General features: G+C 36.9%; 3 protein-coding genes across 5 annotated transcripts; 1 reads left to right on the top strand and 2 right to left on the bottom strand.

Annotated features, from left to right (window-relative positions):
• The first annotated feature begins 2,736 nt into the window (after positions 1-2,736).
• On the top strand, positions 2,737-5,149 carry LOC137747589 (protein LAZ1 homolog 2). The gene is made up of 8 exons (XM_068487722.1): positions 2,737-2,916; positions 3,021-3,077; positions 3,309-3,417; positions 3,719-3,906; positions 3,981-4,069; positions 4,183-4,432; positions 4,548-4,775; positions 4,872-5,149. Exons 2-8 carry the CDS (start codon positions 3,051-3,053, stop codon positions 5,070-5,072), a joined length of 1,092 nt encoding a protein of 363 aa, XP_068343823.1. The 5' UTR covers positions 2,737-2,916; positions 3,021-3,050; the 3' UTR covers positions 5,073-5,149.
• A 169-nt stretch (positions 5,150-5,318) lies between these two features.
• Positions 5,319-10,623, bottom strand: LOC137747588 (uncharacterized). The gene is made up of 13 exons (XM_068487721.1): positions 10,099-10,623; positions 9,723-9,878; positions 9,383-9,595; positions 9,203-9,298; positions 8,999-9,115; positions 8,619-8,888; positions 8,137-8,293; positions 7,821-7,898; positions 7,377-7,477; positions 7,039-7,209; positions 6,492-6,566; positions 6,140-6,226; positions 5,319-5,863 (listed from the first exon to the last, which is right to left on the bottom strand). The coding sequence occupies exons 1-13, from the start codon at positions 10,489-10,491 to the stop codon at positions 5,510-5,512; spliced, it is 2,268 nt and encodes a 755-aa protein (XP_068343822.1). The 5' UTR covers positions 10,492-10,623; the 3' UTR covers positions 5,319-5,509.
• Positions 10,624-12,179: 1,556 nt separating this feature from the next.
• On the bottom strand, positions 12,180-15,946 carry LOC137747385 (protein trichome birefringence-like 16). Of its 3 annotated transcripts, none has more exons than XM_068487491.1 (6): positions 15,764-15,946; positions 15,123-15,274; positions 14,815-15,012; positions 14,267-14,479; positions 13,960-14,161; positions 12,180-13,462 (listed from the first exon to the last, which is right to left on the bottom strand). In XM_068487491.1, exons 2-6 carry the CDS (start codon positions 15,271-15,273, stop codon positions 12,634-12,636), a joined length of 1,593 nt encoding a protein of 530 aa, XP_068343592.1. In that variant the 5' UTR covers position 15,274; positions 15,764-15,946; the 3' UTR covers positions 12,180-12,633. The 3 variants fall into 3 exon arrangements, with proteins under 3 accessions (XP_068343592.1, XP_068343590.1, XP_068343591.1); XM_068487489.1 differs by having other exon boundaries at positions 15,772-15,946; XM_068487490.1 differs by lacking the exon at positions 15,764-15,946 and adding an exon at positions 15,532-15,756.
• Between the last annotated feature and the right edge of the window lie 1,272 nt (positions 15,947-17,218).

The following is a 17,218-nucleotide window of genomic DNA, read 5'->3' as shown; positions in this document are numbered from 1 at the left end:
TTTCTTATTGACAACACATCATTTGATTTGTAAATTTAGTTTAAAATTTTGGTCTCCTAGCATTACTCTTTCAAAATATTGAGGGTGAGTAGGTAGCCAAGAAAAATAAGCCAAAGTCGCGTTCGGACATCTTGCCCTTGAAAGAAAACTTCATGGATCAACCACTGATCGTAAGCAAATTTAACTCGATTTATAGTAAACATAGGGTTGATGAGAAAAATTAGTGCGTGTGGTTTTGTGAATTTAAATAACTATATGAATTAATTGTTCACCAAAATCCACTAAAATTCTCCCTAACAAATCACAATATGCATGCTATGAGATCTGTGGCGGCCGGGCCAACGTGCTGTTCGTGGGGGTTCATGCATGCACGTGAACATGTTCAATCCATTGCTAAACCCTAAACCCAAAGCAAGTTGGGGGAGGCTAGTGAGGTGGAGATTTGCCAAGTGTCAAATGACGACATAGTGATGACTACTCATCTGACCGTATCCGACCAACACGTGTCTCAAAGGAGATCTGACTAACATTTCCATTGCTCGTGAACCTATGTGCTATATCTAGATTTAAAAATGAAGCAACTTTAATTTATCGACTCCATGCAATTGTCTCTCGCTTTGCTAGAACTAACCATTAGATTATATAGTATGTGTTTTTTTTTTTTATCACAGATTTAACGGTTGAAAACTTAAAGTATTTGTACTCTAGAGTTCAATAGAGAATCGCCTCTACAATCTACATAATGTTATATTTTTATTATTGTAACTATTTTCAGTGATATATAGCTTCTAAATTCAGCATACATGTAAATTTAGTCATTGAATCGTATACATTTAACTCGAAAATCAGTCAATTGATTATTAATTGAGAGACTCAAACTATTATATATTAACACGAAATTTCATCTTCAAAGCCGATGCATGCTCAACATACCTCTTTAACTACGTGTTGATAATTCTGACATGGGATTCACTTGTTATACAACACGAGAATAGACCAGTTAGTTACTGATATTAGGACTGTACAAGAAATTATGTAAAATAAGCCATTGATGGCCTCGAATCAAGTAAAAATTGCATGGGAACTCTTCAAGATAGTAGTCAATCACCTTGACCAATCGCTTCTACTTTTCATGCAATGCACGCTTAATTAGGATTACAAATATATATATATATATATATATATATATATATATATATAAATGAATTGTTATTAGCACTTCAAAAATTTTATTTGGCACTTCAAATTTTTTATAATTAGAAAGAAAAATACACTTGCAAGAAGTGTCGAATGAAATTTTTGGAATACTAATAACAATTTCATATATAAATGCAATCAAACATATCAATCTTTTGAATATATTAAGAGTTTGTTTGATAACAAATTTATTATTAGTTTTTATTTTTATTTTCATCTTATTTAATACTTACTTTTAATTTTTAGTTTTCAAAAAAGTAAAAATTTAAAACTATAGTTTTGAGTTTTAAAGTTTGGCATTGAGTTTTTATTTTTCGGTGAAAAACTAAAAGTAATTATAAAACAAGTTTTCGAATTTTCGAAAAAATAAAAACGAAATGGTAAGCGTGGCATGGAAGTGGCATGCATTTAATGCTTTAGAAGTGGCCGAAAAATTAATTTGATTCGGTTTTTTCTGTCTTACCAAGTACGTGTCGTTGGTCTAACGAGAAAGTTGCAACAAAAAGCACACGTGTTGTGTCGACACGTGAGCTTATAATGTAAGTCTACCTATGGATAGTAACTAACTGCCGTTGTTTCCTTTGAACTTATCAGTTGAGATTCGAAGGAATAGATTTTCTGCAACAGCAATGGCAAAACCATGTTCATCACAAGTCAGAAAACAAGACAAATCTCACGTTTTATAAGGTTGGCGGGATCTTAATTATTGCTTTTGGCGGGAATTTGCATGAATATATATATATATATATGTTTATATATTGATTTGCTTTCTTTTCGTTTTGTTATAAAAGTTAGGAGGATTAATTGGGGCTTCAATTTAACGTATAATCCTTTTTAGTGTTTCTGGTTTTGTTATCTACTTATTATGGACCAAATTAACAATAAATTTATAATGAGTTGTGATATGAAAATGATTTCTGTACACAGTTTTTCATCTCGTATACTACACTCATACAGTTTTTAGTCATTCGATTGAACAAATAATTAGGAGTGAAGGACCATAATGGATGTGCAGCGGATGAAAAAAACTGGACAAAAAATAATTTTGCCAAGCCGGAATTAAGCCTTCTAACACTAGGGTTTTGCTTGCATTGTTACAAGTAAGAGATACGTTCTATTAATTTGGAGTTTACTGTATTTCTATTTAATCGAGGATTTATGATTTTTTCAGGTGATTTCGTATTCACAGTGAGAGCTGTTATAGCTGTATTGATATTATCGTCTCTCCTTTAGGGTTTAGGAATTATGAATTCTTTGGGAGTGGAACATGTTCGAGTAATGGCATCAGATTATAATTCAGTCCATGGAAACATATACGCAGATCTCTACAAACCAGCTGTTATCATTGGAGCCTGTTTTGCAGCTGTTGCACTCGTCCTCTCCATTTTTCTCATTTTCCAACATCTCAGATCGTACAATAAACCCAGTGTTAGTTCTTTTTCCACCATATATATACCTCCACAACTCTTTTAGGGTTCCTTTTATTGGTATTCTTCTGATATTAAATGTTTGTTTACTCAGGAATAACTTTAGCAATAATGCAGTTCATATATTAATTTTACTGAATTCTGCATATCTTGCATGAATGTGATATTGTTCAAATCGGTGTATGCTTATTATTCGATTCTCGGTTGCTACACCGGTGTGAAAATGAATGCATCATGGTCGAAATTGAAAAGCAAACTACCTTGAAATTCATCTTTCGTTTGTGCTTAATATGTAATCATTGATTCAAATATTTTTAAAATTGAAAATATAGAGATTGCTTGGTGGTTTCCAGTTTGGACTAGCAGTATTTAATTCCCTAATTATTTCTTTTCCAGGAACAAAAATGGCTCGTTGCCGTAGTCTTCATGGTACCTGTATATGCTACTGAGTCAGTAAGATTTCCTCTATCTAAATATCATATCCTTGTCCCCTTAATTTTTGGTATACTGCCTGCAGTTCAGAAGGAAGAACAAAATAAGAGAAGGAAACATGATATTATAGGTTTCTTCTCTGGACCGAATCTGTATCCTTCGTCAACGTGTTCATTTTCTGTTGTGTTCTTTGTTTTTTGATGGCTCCGTCATGCAATATTGGCATTAATTTTCTGGTTTTGACTTCTACAGATTTTATCCTTGTGGAACCCGAACCTTTCTCTTGCCTGTGACATTTTAAGAAACTGTTACGAAGCATTTGCCTTGTATTCTTTCGGAAGCTACTTAGTTGCTTGTCTCGGTAAGTCACTCGTTAATTTCTGCATTGATCTCAGAAACATATATATTAGTATTTGGATCTGCTCACAGTCATGCCAGTTTTAGGATTGTGTGTGTATCTTGGGCTCAGTTGTAATGTTATAAATAGTTATTTGCTGTTTGTTTTTCTTTTTCCCTGAAAAACTCGGTAAAAACACGTTTCCAAGCTTTGCTAAAAGTAATTCCTTAAAACCGCACAATGTTCTCTGTAAAATCCATTAATTAATCAATAATATTTGAAGATGTTATAATTTTCCTAATCACTCTTGATGGTTATTATGTAGGAGGTGAAAGAAAAGTCATAGAACTACTTGAAAACCAATCGGAAAAACTGCTCAACAAACCACTGATAGAAGGGAGGGAAGACGAGGATCACACCGTGCCACATTGGTCCCTTCGCAACTTCTTCTTAAGACCATCTGTTCTTGGGAAACATTTGCTCAATATAGAAAAATTTGGCCTTGTACAATATGTAAGTCGCTACTCTTTTTGCCCGGTAAATTTAATTCAACTTTGTTGGCTCTAATACATGCTTGGCATGTCCAGATGATTCTGAAGACAGTTTGTGCATTCTTGGCTTTAGTGTTGGAGCTCTTTGGTGTGTATGGAGACGGAGAATTCAAGTGGTATTACGGGTATGGAATTCATGCAGATATGGCATATTGCTCAGGCATTCTTCATGGATGCTTTTGATGCGCCGGTTTAGATGCATCTCCCCATTCACACTGCAAGCCTTACTTCTTTGCAGGTATCCATACATGGCTGTTGTACTGAACTTCAGCCAGATGTGGGCATTGTATTGCCTTGTGCAATTCTACAATGTAACACACGAAAGACTTGAACCTATTAGGCCGCTCGCAAAGTTCATCAGCTTTAAGGCCATTGTGTTCGCCACTTGGTGGCAAGGTGTGGGCATCGCGCTATTATGCACATTCGGTGTTCTTCCTAAAGAGGTTAAACTACAAAGCGGCTTGCAGAATTTCTTGATTTGTATTGAAGTATGTCGCTTGCTTTGGGAACTATCTTTCTCCTCGATCAATGATGGCCACAAAAGCTTCGTCGTAATTTTGTTTACTCCTATAGATAATGCAGGTTTGTGTCTGTGATATGCAGATGGCAATTGCGGCAGTTGCACATGTGTTTGTCTTTTCAACCGGACCATACCATTACATTACGGCATACGAGTATGGGAAGGTCACCACTGAAACAACCAAGGCAGAAGTGAAGTTGGAGGCAGGTGACGCCCCAGTCAGGCTCGAAAAAACAGAGACCAAGGTCGAAGCGCCCGGAACAAGTATCACTGAGAGTGTTCAGGACATTGTTGTTGACGGTGGTCAGCGTGTAAGTTTCTTCCCCATCGATAATTATCCACCGGATATTATGTAGTCTGTATCGATTCTTCTAAATTTATACATTCATTTTGCACAATGTAAGCAGGTTGTCAAGGATGTTGTGTTGACCATAAATCAAGCAATAGGCCCAGTTGAGAAGGGGGTCGAGAAGGGCGTGACGAAGATCCAGGAGACGCTCCACCACAGAACAGTGGACTCGGAATCGGGAGAACACGAAGATAAGTCAGAAGTAGAAGTTGAGGAACAAGTCGGAAATACTGTCAGAGAAACTCATATCGACCTGTAGGAAAACATAGAACTCTCTTTCTGCTTGCATTGAAGGAATGGTCACTGTAATTAATATTTTTGACGGAAATAACGATTGAAGAACACGAACAGATTTGAATGTTTATTCGGGACATTCTTGTACATAAATCTTTCTTCAACCAGGCATAAAACAGTGTTGAAATCGACGAAACGCAAGTCTTAGCCCTCTGGAAGCACACTGGCTGTAAGAATGTGAAGAATGTGTCGTAAGACATTTTAGTTTTAACCATATATATCATTCCTGTTGAAATGTACAATGTTCGCCCACTGTAAGAAAGAAATCCGAGAACAGTAACGTTACAACGGTGCATGAATTTCTCGTCTACTCGCCGTCTAGCTGTGCGTATTTGATGCCATGAACAAAATCCTATACACTATTTGTATTCTACAAGATAGTCCAATTCGTACGGCCAATTTTTACGATCCGCCATCTCCGCCACAGCATCCACGCCAGCAGAACGCACAGCAGTTGATGCAGCCGGCACACGCAAGACCAGTGAAGAGCTGAGTGAATACGGTTGCACATTGAGGATTTACCTTGGAGCAACACTGGATGCAGGCCATGCAGCAGCATCTGTTCCATATTGCGCCACAGCAACTTGAAGCTGCTCTCACAAAAATTTCAGCAGCTTCCGGGAGTTTTTGTTCTTCGGATCCAGGAGGAATGTTCTCGGCTGTTGCCACTAAGTTGCCAAAGCCAACGGATAGTGTCGGAAGCAACATCGGTTTTTCAGAGTCTCTCGTTACGTTTGTGCGGCTTTTCTTTGATGCCTGTTATGATGTTTATCAATCAGAAAGATTATATTCTATCAAATATACGAAAGCACACACTTTCATCTATTTAAGTTGCAATCATTTTGGAAATAAAAAAAAGGTTCAAAAAAGACATACTATCTCTCACTATAAGGTGAAGAACAAGATAGAATGAAACACTAATTTTGCACGACGAAGTAGTTATGGACTTGATGATAACTACACGATGCGCTATCAATTGTCCCAGTAGATCAACACGGCAGAATTTTAGTTCTGTTTTAGAAAAATGCTTACCTCTTGTGATCCAGATAATTCTGTGTGAAGTATCACCATGCGCGTATACTCACTCATGACATTGGTCTGCATGCTCAGTTTAGCTACCTGCAAATGGTAGGATATAACATCAGAATATTCGTAATTACTATGAAGTGGAAACGGATTCGTTAGATTAAGTGGCATATGGCACAACTTCGAAAATCAAGGACGCTTGGTAAGATTTTCGTCTTTAGTTTTTGGTTTAGAGATAGAGAGGAAATACGTGGAGGAAATGAGAGATAGAGGAGGTTGAGGGAGGTGGTCATCTTTTCCTAACCTCCCTACTTTTTAATTTTCAGGCTAGGGAAATGTAGTGAAGCAAGCAACAAACCTTATCCTCAAGCTGTTTGTTATCTCCATACCATGCCTGAGCAGTCAGCAACTCAATCTGTCCTTTTGTACATATCTGTACAGAAAAGGGAAAAATTGTCAGGAAACAGGAAATAAAGTACAGTCCTGTTGATGGCTTGTTGCAAAATTCGAAGGACAGGAGGATTTATTTTAACTGGAATAAGAACGTAGAGAACCCTAACTTGTACTGAAATGGCAAAATAATTCATTGATGTGATCATGCATTAGTGCTGAAACAGATATTTTGTATGGGACTAAGCAACTACAACTTAAACCAAGATAAAATGGAATGTGAACTGGAATCGTGCATGCATGGAGAGAAGTGTACAATCCAGTAGGAGGTAACACAACGAACACCATCATTCAGTTCACGAAAATACAGAACTGGCAAAGCCAACTCAATAGCAAAACTATCAGACTGGCCAATAATATACTTGTTTACTCATAAAAATTAGTCTAAAAAGATTTATGAGCAGAAGTCAAACTGTAGTTAAGCTAACAAGTCAATGGCTTAGTTGTGCCCTTACCTTGTCAAGAGTTATGTCCTTTGCATCTTGTAACTTCAAATCGATCTCAATATTAGACATATCGGGTAAAAGACCTTTAACCTTAAGTGTGCTGGGAAACTTTCCTCGGAATCTGCCAGATACAGTTAATGGACTCTCAGATGAGAGGTCTGGAATATGGGAAGGGAACACCTAATGCATAAATTGCAGATATGTCATGATAAGTCAAGATAAATTGTTAAAGTTGATGTAAGTTGAATATAATGTCCAAAATGAAACAGCCAGTAAGTCGATGTGTAATGTTGGGTTCAAATTGTAAATACAAAAGGCCACAAACCCTTAAAACAGAATGAGCATACCTCAACATCGTCAAGATCATCCAATGTCTCAACAGCTATATTTGAAAGAATCACAGATGAAGCTCTGGTAAATAGGTTCTGCATTCGAGACTCGACCAAATCTGAAAACAAAAGAATATAAATTTATAAAGATTAGGGTTTAATTAAGTACGTACAACAGCTAAAAGAAGTTAGTATAAATTTCTGATAAACCATTGCGATATTTGTTCACGGCCATATGACAACAGAAGGTGAGTCATATAATTTGTGATTTGAAGGTCAAGTTTCTACAAGTTTAGGGTTATAAAAGCTTTTTATTTGACAAGAGAGACCAAGATTCATACAAGCTCTAAGGTCCAGTATTCATATGTTTTTATAAGATATCAGATACTTCATATTAGCTGAAGTACAAAACACAGTCTCCGCAATAAAAGATCGTTTCCCAGAAAAAGATGGTCAACTGACCTATATCATACGCAGCATCATATTGGCCCCTTCCAATCATTGCAAGCATCCGAAGGAAATAATGGTTGCAGAATGTACCTGGAATATTTTTTATGAAAGTTAGCCAGAAGATAGAGCAGACAACGTAGTTATTTTTTCTCCTCTAATGCAAGTGTACTAAAAACAATGTGTGCTTGATGATAAAATAAATGTGACTTTATGCTGGCAGAGGCAAAGTACTCTTAAATGATCTTAAATCATCAGATAGAGGCTATAATGTCACTTGAAAATATAATACTAGCCTGGTCTCTAATGGCACAATAGCAAAAACCCTTACCTATTCCAAAAGTGTATATACGTGGAGCTATAGGACCTGCTTCTGTAAGTCGATTTTTCATTGCATCACAAATTTGCCTCTCATCTTGAACAGACCCATCAGTAACAAGGAAGATGATAGGAAATGAACCCCGAGTGTTCGATAGCATCTCTATTGCCTAAAATAGAGGAGCAACAAAAGATAATGAATAACTCTCAAATGATATTATTTTAGAAAATCCTTGAAGACCATATAAATAGGGATTAAAAATTAAACAGGTAAACTGGCAAATATACATATCCACACAAACACTCATATCCAGATGCAGAAGGACTAGACCATGAAAAATGGATACTCCTTAAAATTATCATTTTTTACTACTGTAATGTACCTTAATACTTAATAGATAGCCATGTGCTTATGCATGAAAGAATGAGAAAGAAACATAACTGGTAAACTTAATGGCAGAATTCACAAAGAGGCAAACAAGCTTGAGAAAATACTTGGGTAAGGGGAGGCAATATATCTGTATCACCGCCAGCAATAAGATTTATGCCAATCCACTCAATGGCCCTTTCAACAGCCTCCTTGGTAGCCGATTTCATTGATGTAGAAGATAAAAAAGTCTGTCCATTAAAAGCTATAATACAGAACGAATCTTCTGGATGAAGCTTCGAGAGGGCTGCAGATAGTACATTCTTAACATCATCAAGTGGCTTTCCCTGCATACTTCCACTAATATCAACAACAAACACTACATCCCTTCTGAAAACCTGAAGGACCAATTAGGAGGGAAGATAAGAATAAATTTTTAAGAAAAAAGAAAATACAGAGTAAGAAATAAAAAATGAAATGTAGAAGTTCTATTTAATATAACACCAACCTTCCTGCTCTGCTCGTTTCCTGGTAGAAGATAGACAGAGAATATTTCTCTTTGATCAATGTCATGCATGGGTGGTGACTGCACGAGAACAGCACCATGTGTATGACTTGAAGAGACCTAAAAATGCCCAAATATGTTAGAATGACAAAGACCTTGTAGAATCTGTCCACATATAGCTGGAAAAAAAATGCATGCGAGCCTTACCGTGTATGAGAAATTAAAGTCGGTATTTGACCAATTGAGAACATCTGCCTCATACAGAAAACCCAATTTTCCAACTTGGCTTATTCCCCGTAATTCCTGGAAAAGTCAAGAGAAATATAAAAAGGTTGTCACCTTGCTTACAAAAATAATAAGCCCTCAGAGTTATGATCAACGCTGCACCTTCAAAGAATGACTAGCTGTCTTGCACGAAACTTCAGTTCCAACGCCAGAGTTCACGTTTAATTGGATCTTTTCCTTTTTCAGGTATTTCTTTCCTGGGGGAATGACATACTCCGGAAAAGTGAATGGTACATTCAAGGAGAAATTGCCATTCGAATACGATAATTTCTGAGACCAACTCATTTTGATTGAGATATTGGCTCCCCCATTGACCTTGAAAGAACAAGAAGAGTACATTTTAGTGAAAAGAACAAGAATTAAAATACAGGATTCTGATGATAATAAAAACCGAAAACTGTAAAAACGAAAGGTATGCCGATTCTTGGTAAGCTATTATTACCTGAGGGGTTGTCAATGTAAATATATGAGGTTTGACTCTGAGAAAGCCTCCCTCTACATGGGTCATCTTCTCCATCTCCTTGTCATCTTCCAATTGACTGAGTTGAGTATGGTACGATTTACCGTTTACGTCAACCTCAACACCTAGAATTGAACCCTGTTAGCACAAATATATAATTTGCTTAACAATAGGGATCAAAACCAACACACCTAAAAATTCAATCAATTTCAAAATTTCCACATTTCAGCAACAATATCATCATTAAATCAAAAACCCAAGAACTAGTTCAACAAATCAGAGACTCCAAAAGCAATAATTTAACGGATTGAATCCAGAGAAGCAAAAAAAGATTCTAACTTTATTCGAATTTACGCACCTGTTCACCCATAGGAATGGCAACGCGGCAACCGCAGCTCTTGTTACCCTTTATGCAATGGACCCTCCACGACCCAGAAACCCGAATGAAGGCGGTGTCCATGTAGCAATCGACCTGGAGCTCGACCCGGTTCATCGTCAACGGAATGAGCGCCGGGGGGTCGCACCTTCCGTGCACGTGGGGCTGGTAGCTGGGGATGTCCGGATTGTCGACGATGCCCGGGTCGGAGATGACCGCGTAGACCATCGGCGCCGTCGGGAGGAAGGCGCACGACGTCGCTTTGTCCATCGACGGCGGCTGCTTCGGCGGCGACACCGCTCGATCCTTCCCGAAGTATAGTCGTTTGGAGAACTTGAGACCGTCATCCACGGCTTTGGAAAAATCCTCGGCCATTTCCGACGATCAAATGGGGAATTTCGGAGCCGAGAATTTGTGGGTCAGCAGGAAATCGGATGTTATAGCAAATTGGGAGTCGATTGGCGATCGCAGAATTAGAGGAGCGAGAAAGAGACAGAGAGAGAGAGATGCGTGTGACCGTTGGGAAACGCTGGCTTTTCCTTTTTTTGAATATTTAGAGCGTTTTTTGCTTTTCGACGCGCTCGAAAACCAGCTGGCAAAACGACGAATGACATATCGACGCGTGGAGGATCCCCGGGGCGTTTGGATCTGGTGTTTCGCGGAGGACGCTGTGGCGCATGTTTGGCGCGTTGGAATGCGCAGGTATTGGTTGGAAGATTGAGTGCGTTGGTGAATGAGAAGCACGTGATCGTGGCTTTTGGGTAGGAAGGTTAATCTGGATTTTATGGGTGATTACGTGGATGATCAAGTGGGTAATTAGAGAGTGGGAATTATTAGGACATGGATCCTTTTTTTTACTAAAAAAATCTTAGGACAACAACACGTGGAGCGTTGAGGTGACGCCATGTGGTGTGTAATAGCAATTTAGTGGGTTGTCCATAAAAGCTAGATGGGAAGATTTTGACATGATTTCAACTTTTATCAACATTAATCAATATCTTAAAAAGTTCACAAAACAAAGAATCAAATATTAATTAGTAAATAAGTTGAATTCTTAAAGTTTTGATAGATATTTTAATAAAATGGGAGAAATGTACCAGAAAGTTCAAAAAATAATGATTTCTTACCTATTTTATGGATGAGTTAAAACAAAATAGAGGATATAGATGCAAATTTCCGCATTCTTCTCATTTGACAAAAATGCAATTGTAAATTAATAACACCTAAGATCAAGGTCAAGAGTCTCAAGCACCCACGATGAATAAGGGGTTTTGGCCAAAGAATCTTTGATGCCAAAGTTAGAATTTGAGAGATAAGGTGTTTAGGAATTTTTGGAAGAAAATGAACTTAGCTTTTTGAAGAAAAATGAGACTATTTATAGGGGTGTGGTCAGCCCTATTTGGAGAATAGGGACCGCCCACTTATGGTGGTTTTATGAGATTAATTGTAAGACATTATGTGACATAATATCTTGCAATTAACATGGTAATCAATCCCAATTTAAATAGAATGATTGGGAGTTATCTTTTTCGGTGAGAGTTTTGAATAAATACTATTTTGATCATCTTTGACTCATTGTCTGTTGCATGCGCGTGAGAATCCCGATGTGTCTCGAGAGTAATTTTATCTTTTCACCCAAAAGTTTACGTGTCGCCTCCATAATTTTTTTGATTATTTTTTGCTCAACGGACGATAAGTCGTCTTTTTTTCGTAGAATCTATTTTAGCGATGGAATTATGTTTTTCCTACTATATAGGATGGTTGCCTAATTTTACAAATTCAATATCATCATTGTTAAGTCTGATCGATTTAATCCACTTTCAATGATAAACTCTCGTATAAACTCAAGTTTGAGTTCGCATTCTTGAAGTTTAGATTATTTTGAAGTAAATTATCCCTTATATCGAAAACATAATAAATTATCGAATAATTTCAGTTTCTTTGGTTTGATTCTTGTGCTTGACTTTTCGTTTTCAATATTATCAAGGGATCAGATGAATGTGTGCAAAAGCAACAAAATTCCCATAGAAAATGCCGATGGAAGATTTAAAAAGCTGTATATATTCGACTATTTGGAATTTGACATTACAATTTACGAGTACACAAAATTCTACACAATAAATTCATGACTTGAAAATCTCATTCTTTCAATCCTGGATCTCTAATCCTACCTCCCTCTGCAGAATATCTGAAATTTCGCAGCCTCAATCCCGGGGGTTAAGCAAACTAACCAAAACTGAAGAGAAGGTATCGATCAATGAAGATACAAACCTACAACAAGAGATAAACAAAGTACACCACAGGGACCGGGATTCACATTGTCCGCATAATGTTGTGGTCGGTGAATCATCTGGTCGCCATTTTCTCCAGCAATCAAAGTCCGTGCCCAACTTCAATGTAGAACTTCGCCCGTGACATCTCCCCTTCTTTGGGATGGAGGCCTTCAACCCTTGACCTGAACCATGGAGCCGTTTTCAGGCGTTTGAGAAAAACTTCACCGGTATCAATTACATTGGACTAGATTTGTGCAAAAAGAATTTCATTCCATGTATCTGGAACACCAGGTAAACACCAATGCAGACAATCTTGCACGCCTGGTTTCGCTGTTATGCTGAATCGGGACATATGACCCTCATCCCTAACCTGGGATAGAGCTGTTATATCCAAGAGCTTAACCCCTGTTCCCTTCGCTGCGCCTGCAGCATCTGTGTCAATAGACACGTCTTGCAATACTTCCTTTCCTATTGACATAGGAGTGGTGTTGTCACAGCTTCCTCCTGTGTTCCATTCACCACCTACAAAATGCCTCGGCGAGATGGTCCGGTAGAAAGCTTTGAGACCTGGGTATTTTGGGAGCTGGGAGTTCACCCAATTAATGATACTGTGGACTGTCACGTTCTTGGCCTTCCAAATCACAGCTATCTTCCTGTCAGTGTTCGGCACACCCCCAAGATGCATTACCCAGCGGTTAGCTTTAAGCTTTCCACGATTCCAGTGGTGCCCAGTATTGAGGACCAGGATGTTAAGTTTATGAATATATTGGCGCAAGAATGCAGGTGGCCTATCAAGGTGCATGGCATAGTCAGTGGCTGGGTTTGAAGGATCAATAGGCTCCAGATCACAGAGGGTTGATGACCAGTAATAGAGGATGGTAGTGTTGGTGCTTGGGAACCGATATGCCCACCCACCAGGGCGGAGATCACCACGCGCTTGGACTATCCCGTATTCAGGCCCCACATCTATAACATCATGCCTCTCCTTACCACCTGTGATCATGCACATTAACGACTGGAACTGCTGTCGGCCCAATGAATCTCCAACAAAAGCTAGAGTTTTGTGTTGCATCCTGAATACAATAATACAATACTCACATTATCACAGTACGTCAGGCTATAGTCGCTCTGACAAATAAAGAAGAAAAAGAAGCAAATAAATCACTCAAAGTGAATAAAACCTAAAGAAAAAAAGGTTAAAAACCTTAAATTCTTCAAATAGATGAACGGACAAGAGAAACTAAAATGCAAGGTATTTTTGAGGTGTCCATTGTTTGGAAAGTGCTGCAAGCCTTAGCAAGGTCAAGTGTAGAAACACCAATGGTCTATGAAGCCACCGAATCCTCGATTGATACTTATGTGTACGAAATAAGAGATCTACTAACTAAAACAACATAACTTGTTCGTTAACTTGAGCGCAGAATGGATTGCATCTATAGAAGAAACAATCATTATAGATCAGATTTATGCATAGGAGGGGGCTAAGGTCACATCAGACCAGATCCAAACAAAGAATAGTAATAATATGAAACCTTGCAATCGAAACTGTTTAATTTTAACATTTTAATACCTTTTCAAGAACTTAGAGCCTTCAAATTCTTCCATTTGGCAATCTTTGGGCTGCCATGAAACCTTCTCATAGGCAAAATCCGTGCGCTGTGTCTTCCGGCAAGACCACATACTTGACAGCCACTGCTTACAGCCATGCCCAGAATACAGAGGCTTCTTATGGTCCACAACCCATTTTCCCTTTGCATAATTGCAGACTGGAGCTATCATCAGATAAATGACAATCAGTAATATAATCACGAAAGCTAACAAATAACAAATTGGTCTAGGTAGATTCTTTTATGGCATAACTTAAAAGAGATTATTACCTGGAGTTTGTGTGTGTGTTGTCAACTTGTCAACTGAGGTATTTGCATACGCAGAACCTAATGATGTCCCTATCTCCCCATTTTGCTTTTGTACATCTGCATTATTTTCCTCTGCTTTTTCTTTCTGTCTTACATCAACAGCCTTGCCATCTATTTCCGCTTCCTGAACTTGTTTATGTTTTTCTCTTTCTTTTGACACACTTGTTAAAATCCCTGCACCATAATAACATACAATTCAAGTCCATATTATTTCATGATGTTTAAAGCATAAAGATGACATGTTGACAAGAGAAATAGAATTACAGGGATGAATGTCAACATTTGAACATGTCTGTACAAAAAGAAAAACAAGATAGTAATGTCATAACAAGATAATTTTAAGAGAATATTTGATTTGGCACAACACCACCATGCTACTCTAGTGAACGCAACAGTTTGACTTACAAGACGTACGACAAATTCAGATATACAATCAGAAAACCAACATATCAATCACAAACTCTTCACAAGGATCTAACTCCAAGAGCACAAAGGAAAACAATACTTACCATTCTTCTCAACCTGGTTTGATGCTATGTCACTACTAATCTCTTCACTTTTATCAGAGTTTTGTTCAGAGTCTGGTGGAGCTCCGAGTTGTAATTCTTCTTTTACAGTATCTTTTCGAACAAATGTTGTTACCCCTTTGCCTACATCTATTTCTTGTTCTGAAGGTACATTGTTATCTACAAAATCATCCGTTATCTCTGCACCGAACACCAAATGGAAAATACAGACAAGCTATTGAGTATTGACAGAAAACCAACAGCGTTTGTCTAAAGGAAAAGAAATGCACTACTAAAGTATAGAGACAAACCTGGACCCAAATGCAAACGGGTTTGGGGCGGTACCAAGCCAGTAAGAATCGGGGTTTTCTTCCATCCCCATATAAGAATGGTGGTGCACAAGAGAACAATGGTAACAAGAGAGAGGTGTTTACCCTTCAGTCCATAAAAGCATCCTTTCATTCTACATCCACAATACAAAGATCATACAAGCATGTTAGAACTTAAAAACATCATACAACTTTACACAGTTTCCCGGTATCAAAAATGCGTCTGCTCAATACAAATCTCAAGATAGCAATGAACAACTCCGTCTTTCAACATGGATTCACTCTATTACCGCACGAAAACACGCATTGAATCGATGAAGGAGCCTAAGATTCAATGCATCATAAATTAATGGTTCAAAATGATAAACAGTAATCCAACAAGCTCCCCCACCTCTAACAAATTGAATGCAGAAACAAAATCCTAGCATATGAAGGCTTAAGCAATCATGGGTTTGTCCTAAATTATACAAGACTTCGAATTCGAAGCTGAAACAGTGGCATTTCTCCAATGGAAAACTCCCGGATCTGAAAAGGGTTCGTTTCCCGCATACAAGTAGCTAAATTGGGGGAAAAAATACAAATTAAAGCTTGAAACTTTAGCTGCATCTGAGAAGAAGACAGACCGGATTACCTGAGACGGAAACTGCCCAAAAACGCCAGCAATTCCCAGCACCGGATTTACCGAATTGAGAAAGTTAGTGAAAATTTGTGGAGAAAATGGAAAGCCGTGTGAGAAATTTGTTAGGAGAAAAAAGGGGGAAATGGAAATTCTGGTAGTTTGGTGGGAGGGCTGGGGATTTGACAGAACGGGTTGAGGCGCATTACAGTTGTGGAAAGAAATCGTACGGATTATTCAAACACTATGCGTGTGACAACTGTTTTTTTTTTTTTTTTTTCCCAATTAAATTATATAGTTTTGTGTTTAAATTAGAATAAAATCTTCTTTTTCTGCTAATATATAAAACCATGCGTTGCCAATTTATAAAACGATGTTCTTATGATTAGAATTGCTTATATTATAAATTATTCTGTAAAGTTATTTTTGCATAAAATTAAATTAAAACTAAAATAGATGAATGAAATTAGTAAAAGTATTACAAATCTTCTATTTATTTGGTACAATAGATTGACTAAACAATCTAGTTTTAATTCATTTTTTTAGAGAATATTTACATAGTGATTTATAATATGAACTGTTTTGATCATATATACAAAATTCTGTAATACAAATATGAAGAATTTTGAATAAAAATTTTTACGTATCTTTAAGTAATCAAATATTATTTTTTGACAAATGAAGAAAAAACATTGTTTTGATTGTTATATTTATTTTTTAAATGAAGAAAAATCTTTTATCAATCGGTGAGGTTTGACGACACAATGGCTTTTGACTAGTGAATTGTGGCCATCATTTTCTTTTACGAGAGTACATCAGTTTCTTACATAAACGTTTTTAATAATCTATTTTTTTTATAAATATTTTAGGACATTTGTTTTGTTATTTTAATACATATTTACTCACAAAACTTGAGAATTAGAATTATTTTGATTATTAAGTTGTCTACATTTACTAAAATAAAAAGAACTGAAATCAGTTCGCTTCTAAATTTTTCATGAAGATAAAAAAATATTAACATTCTCCTAAAATTCGTAATTAAATATCTAAATATCAAAATTCAAATCAACTTTAAATTCTTCCATTCCTTCCTTATTCCTCCTTGAAGGAAAATTTTCTAACAAAAACTGTAATTATTTTAAAGAAGGAAAGTAGTCAAAACTACAATAGTATTCAAAATGGACAACAAGGGTCAATAATAGTCAGCTAAATATGATAATTTTCCGACCCATATTTTTCACACAAAAATATTAGTTGACTTTTTTTTTTAGCAAGCAATATTATCTATATTAAGTGAATGGAGGAGTGGCTAAGATCCAACAAATATATAAAATAATAATTGATGAAATACGTAAAATAAATAAACGTAATCACTTAGTACTATGATCTAGTGATATTCATCTTCACTTATAAGTGAGAGGTCTTAGATTCGATTCTCGCCAAAAGTAAATTTGAACTACAT

Source organism: Pyrus communis, chromosome 10, assembly GCF_963583255.1.
Source record: "Pyrus communis chromosome 10, drPyrComm1.1, whole genome shotgun sequence".
NCBI lineage: Eukaryota > Viridiplantae > Streptophyta > Magnoliopsida > Rosales > Rosaceae > Pyrus > Pyrus communis.
This window is presented reverse-complemented; position numbering and strand designations above follow the sequence as displayed.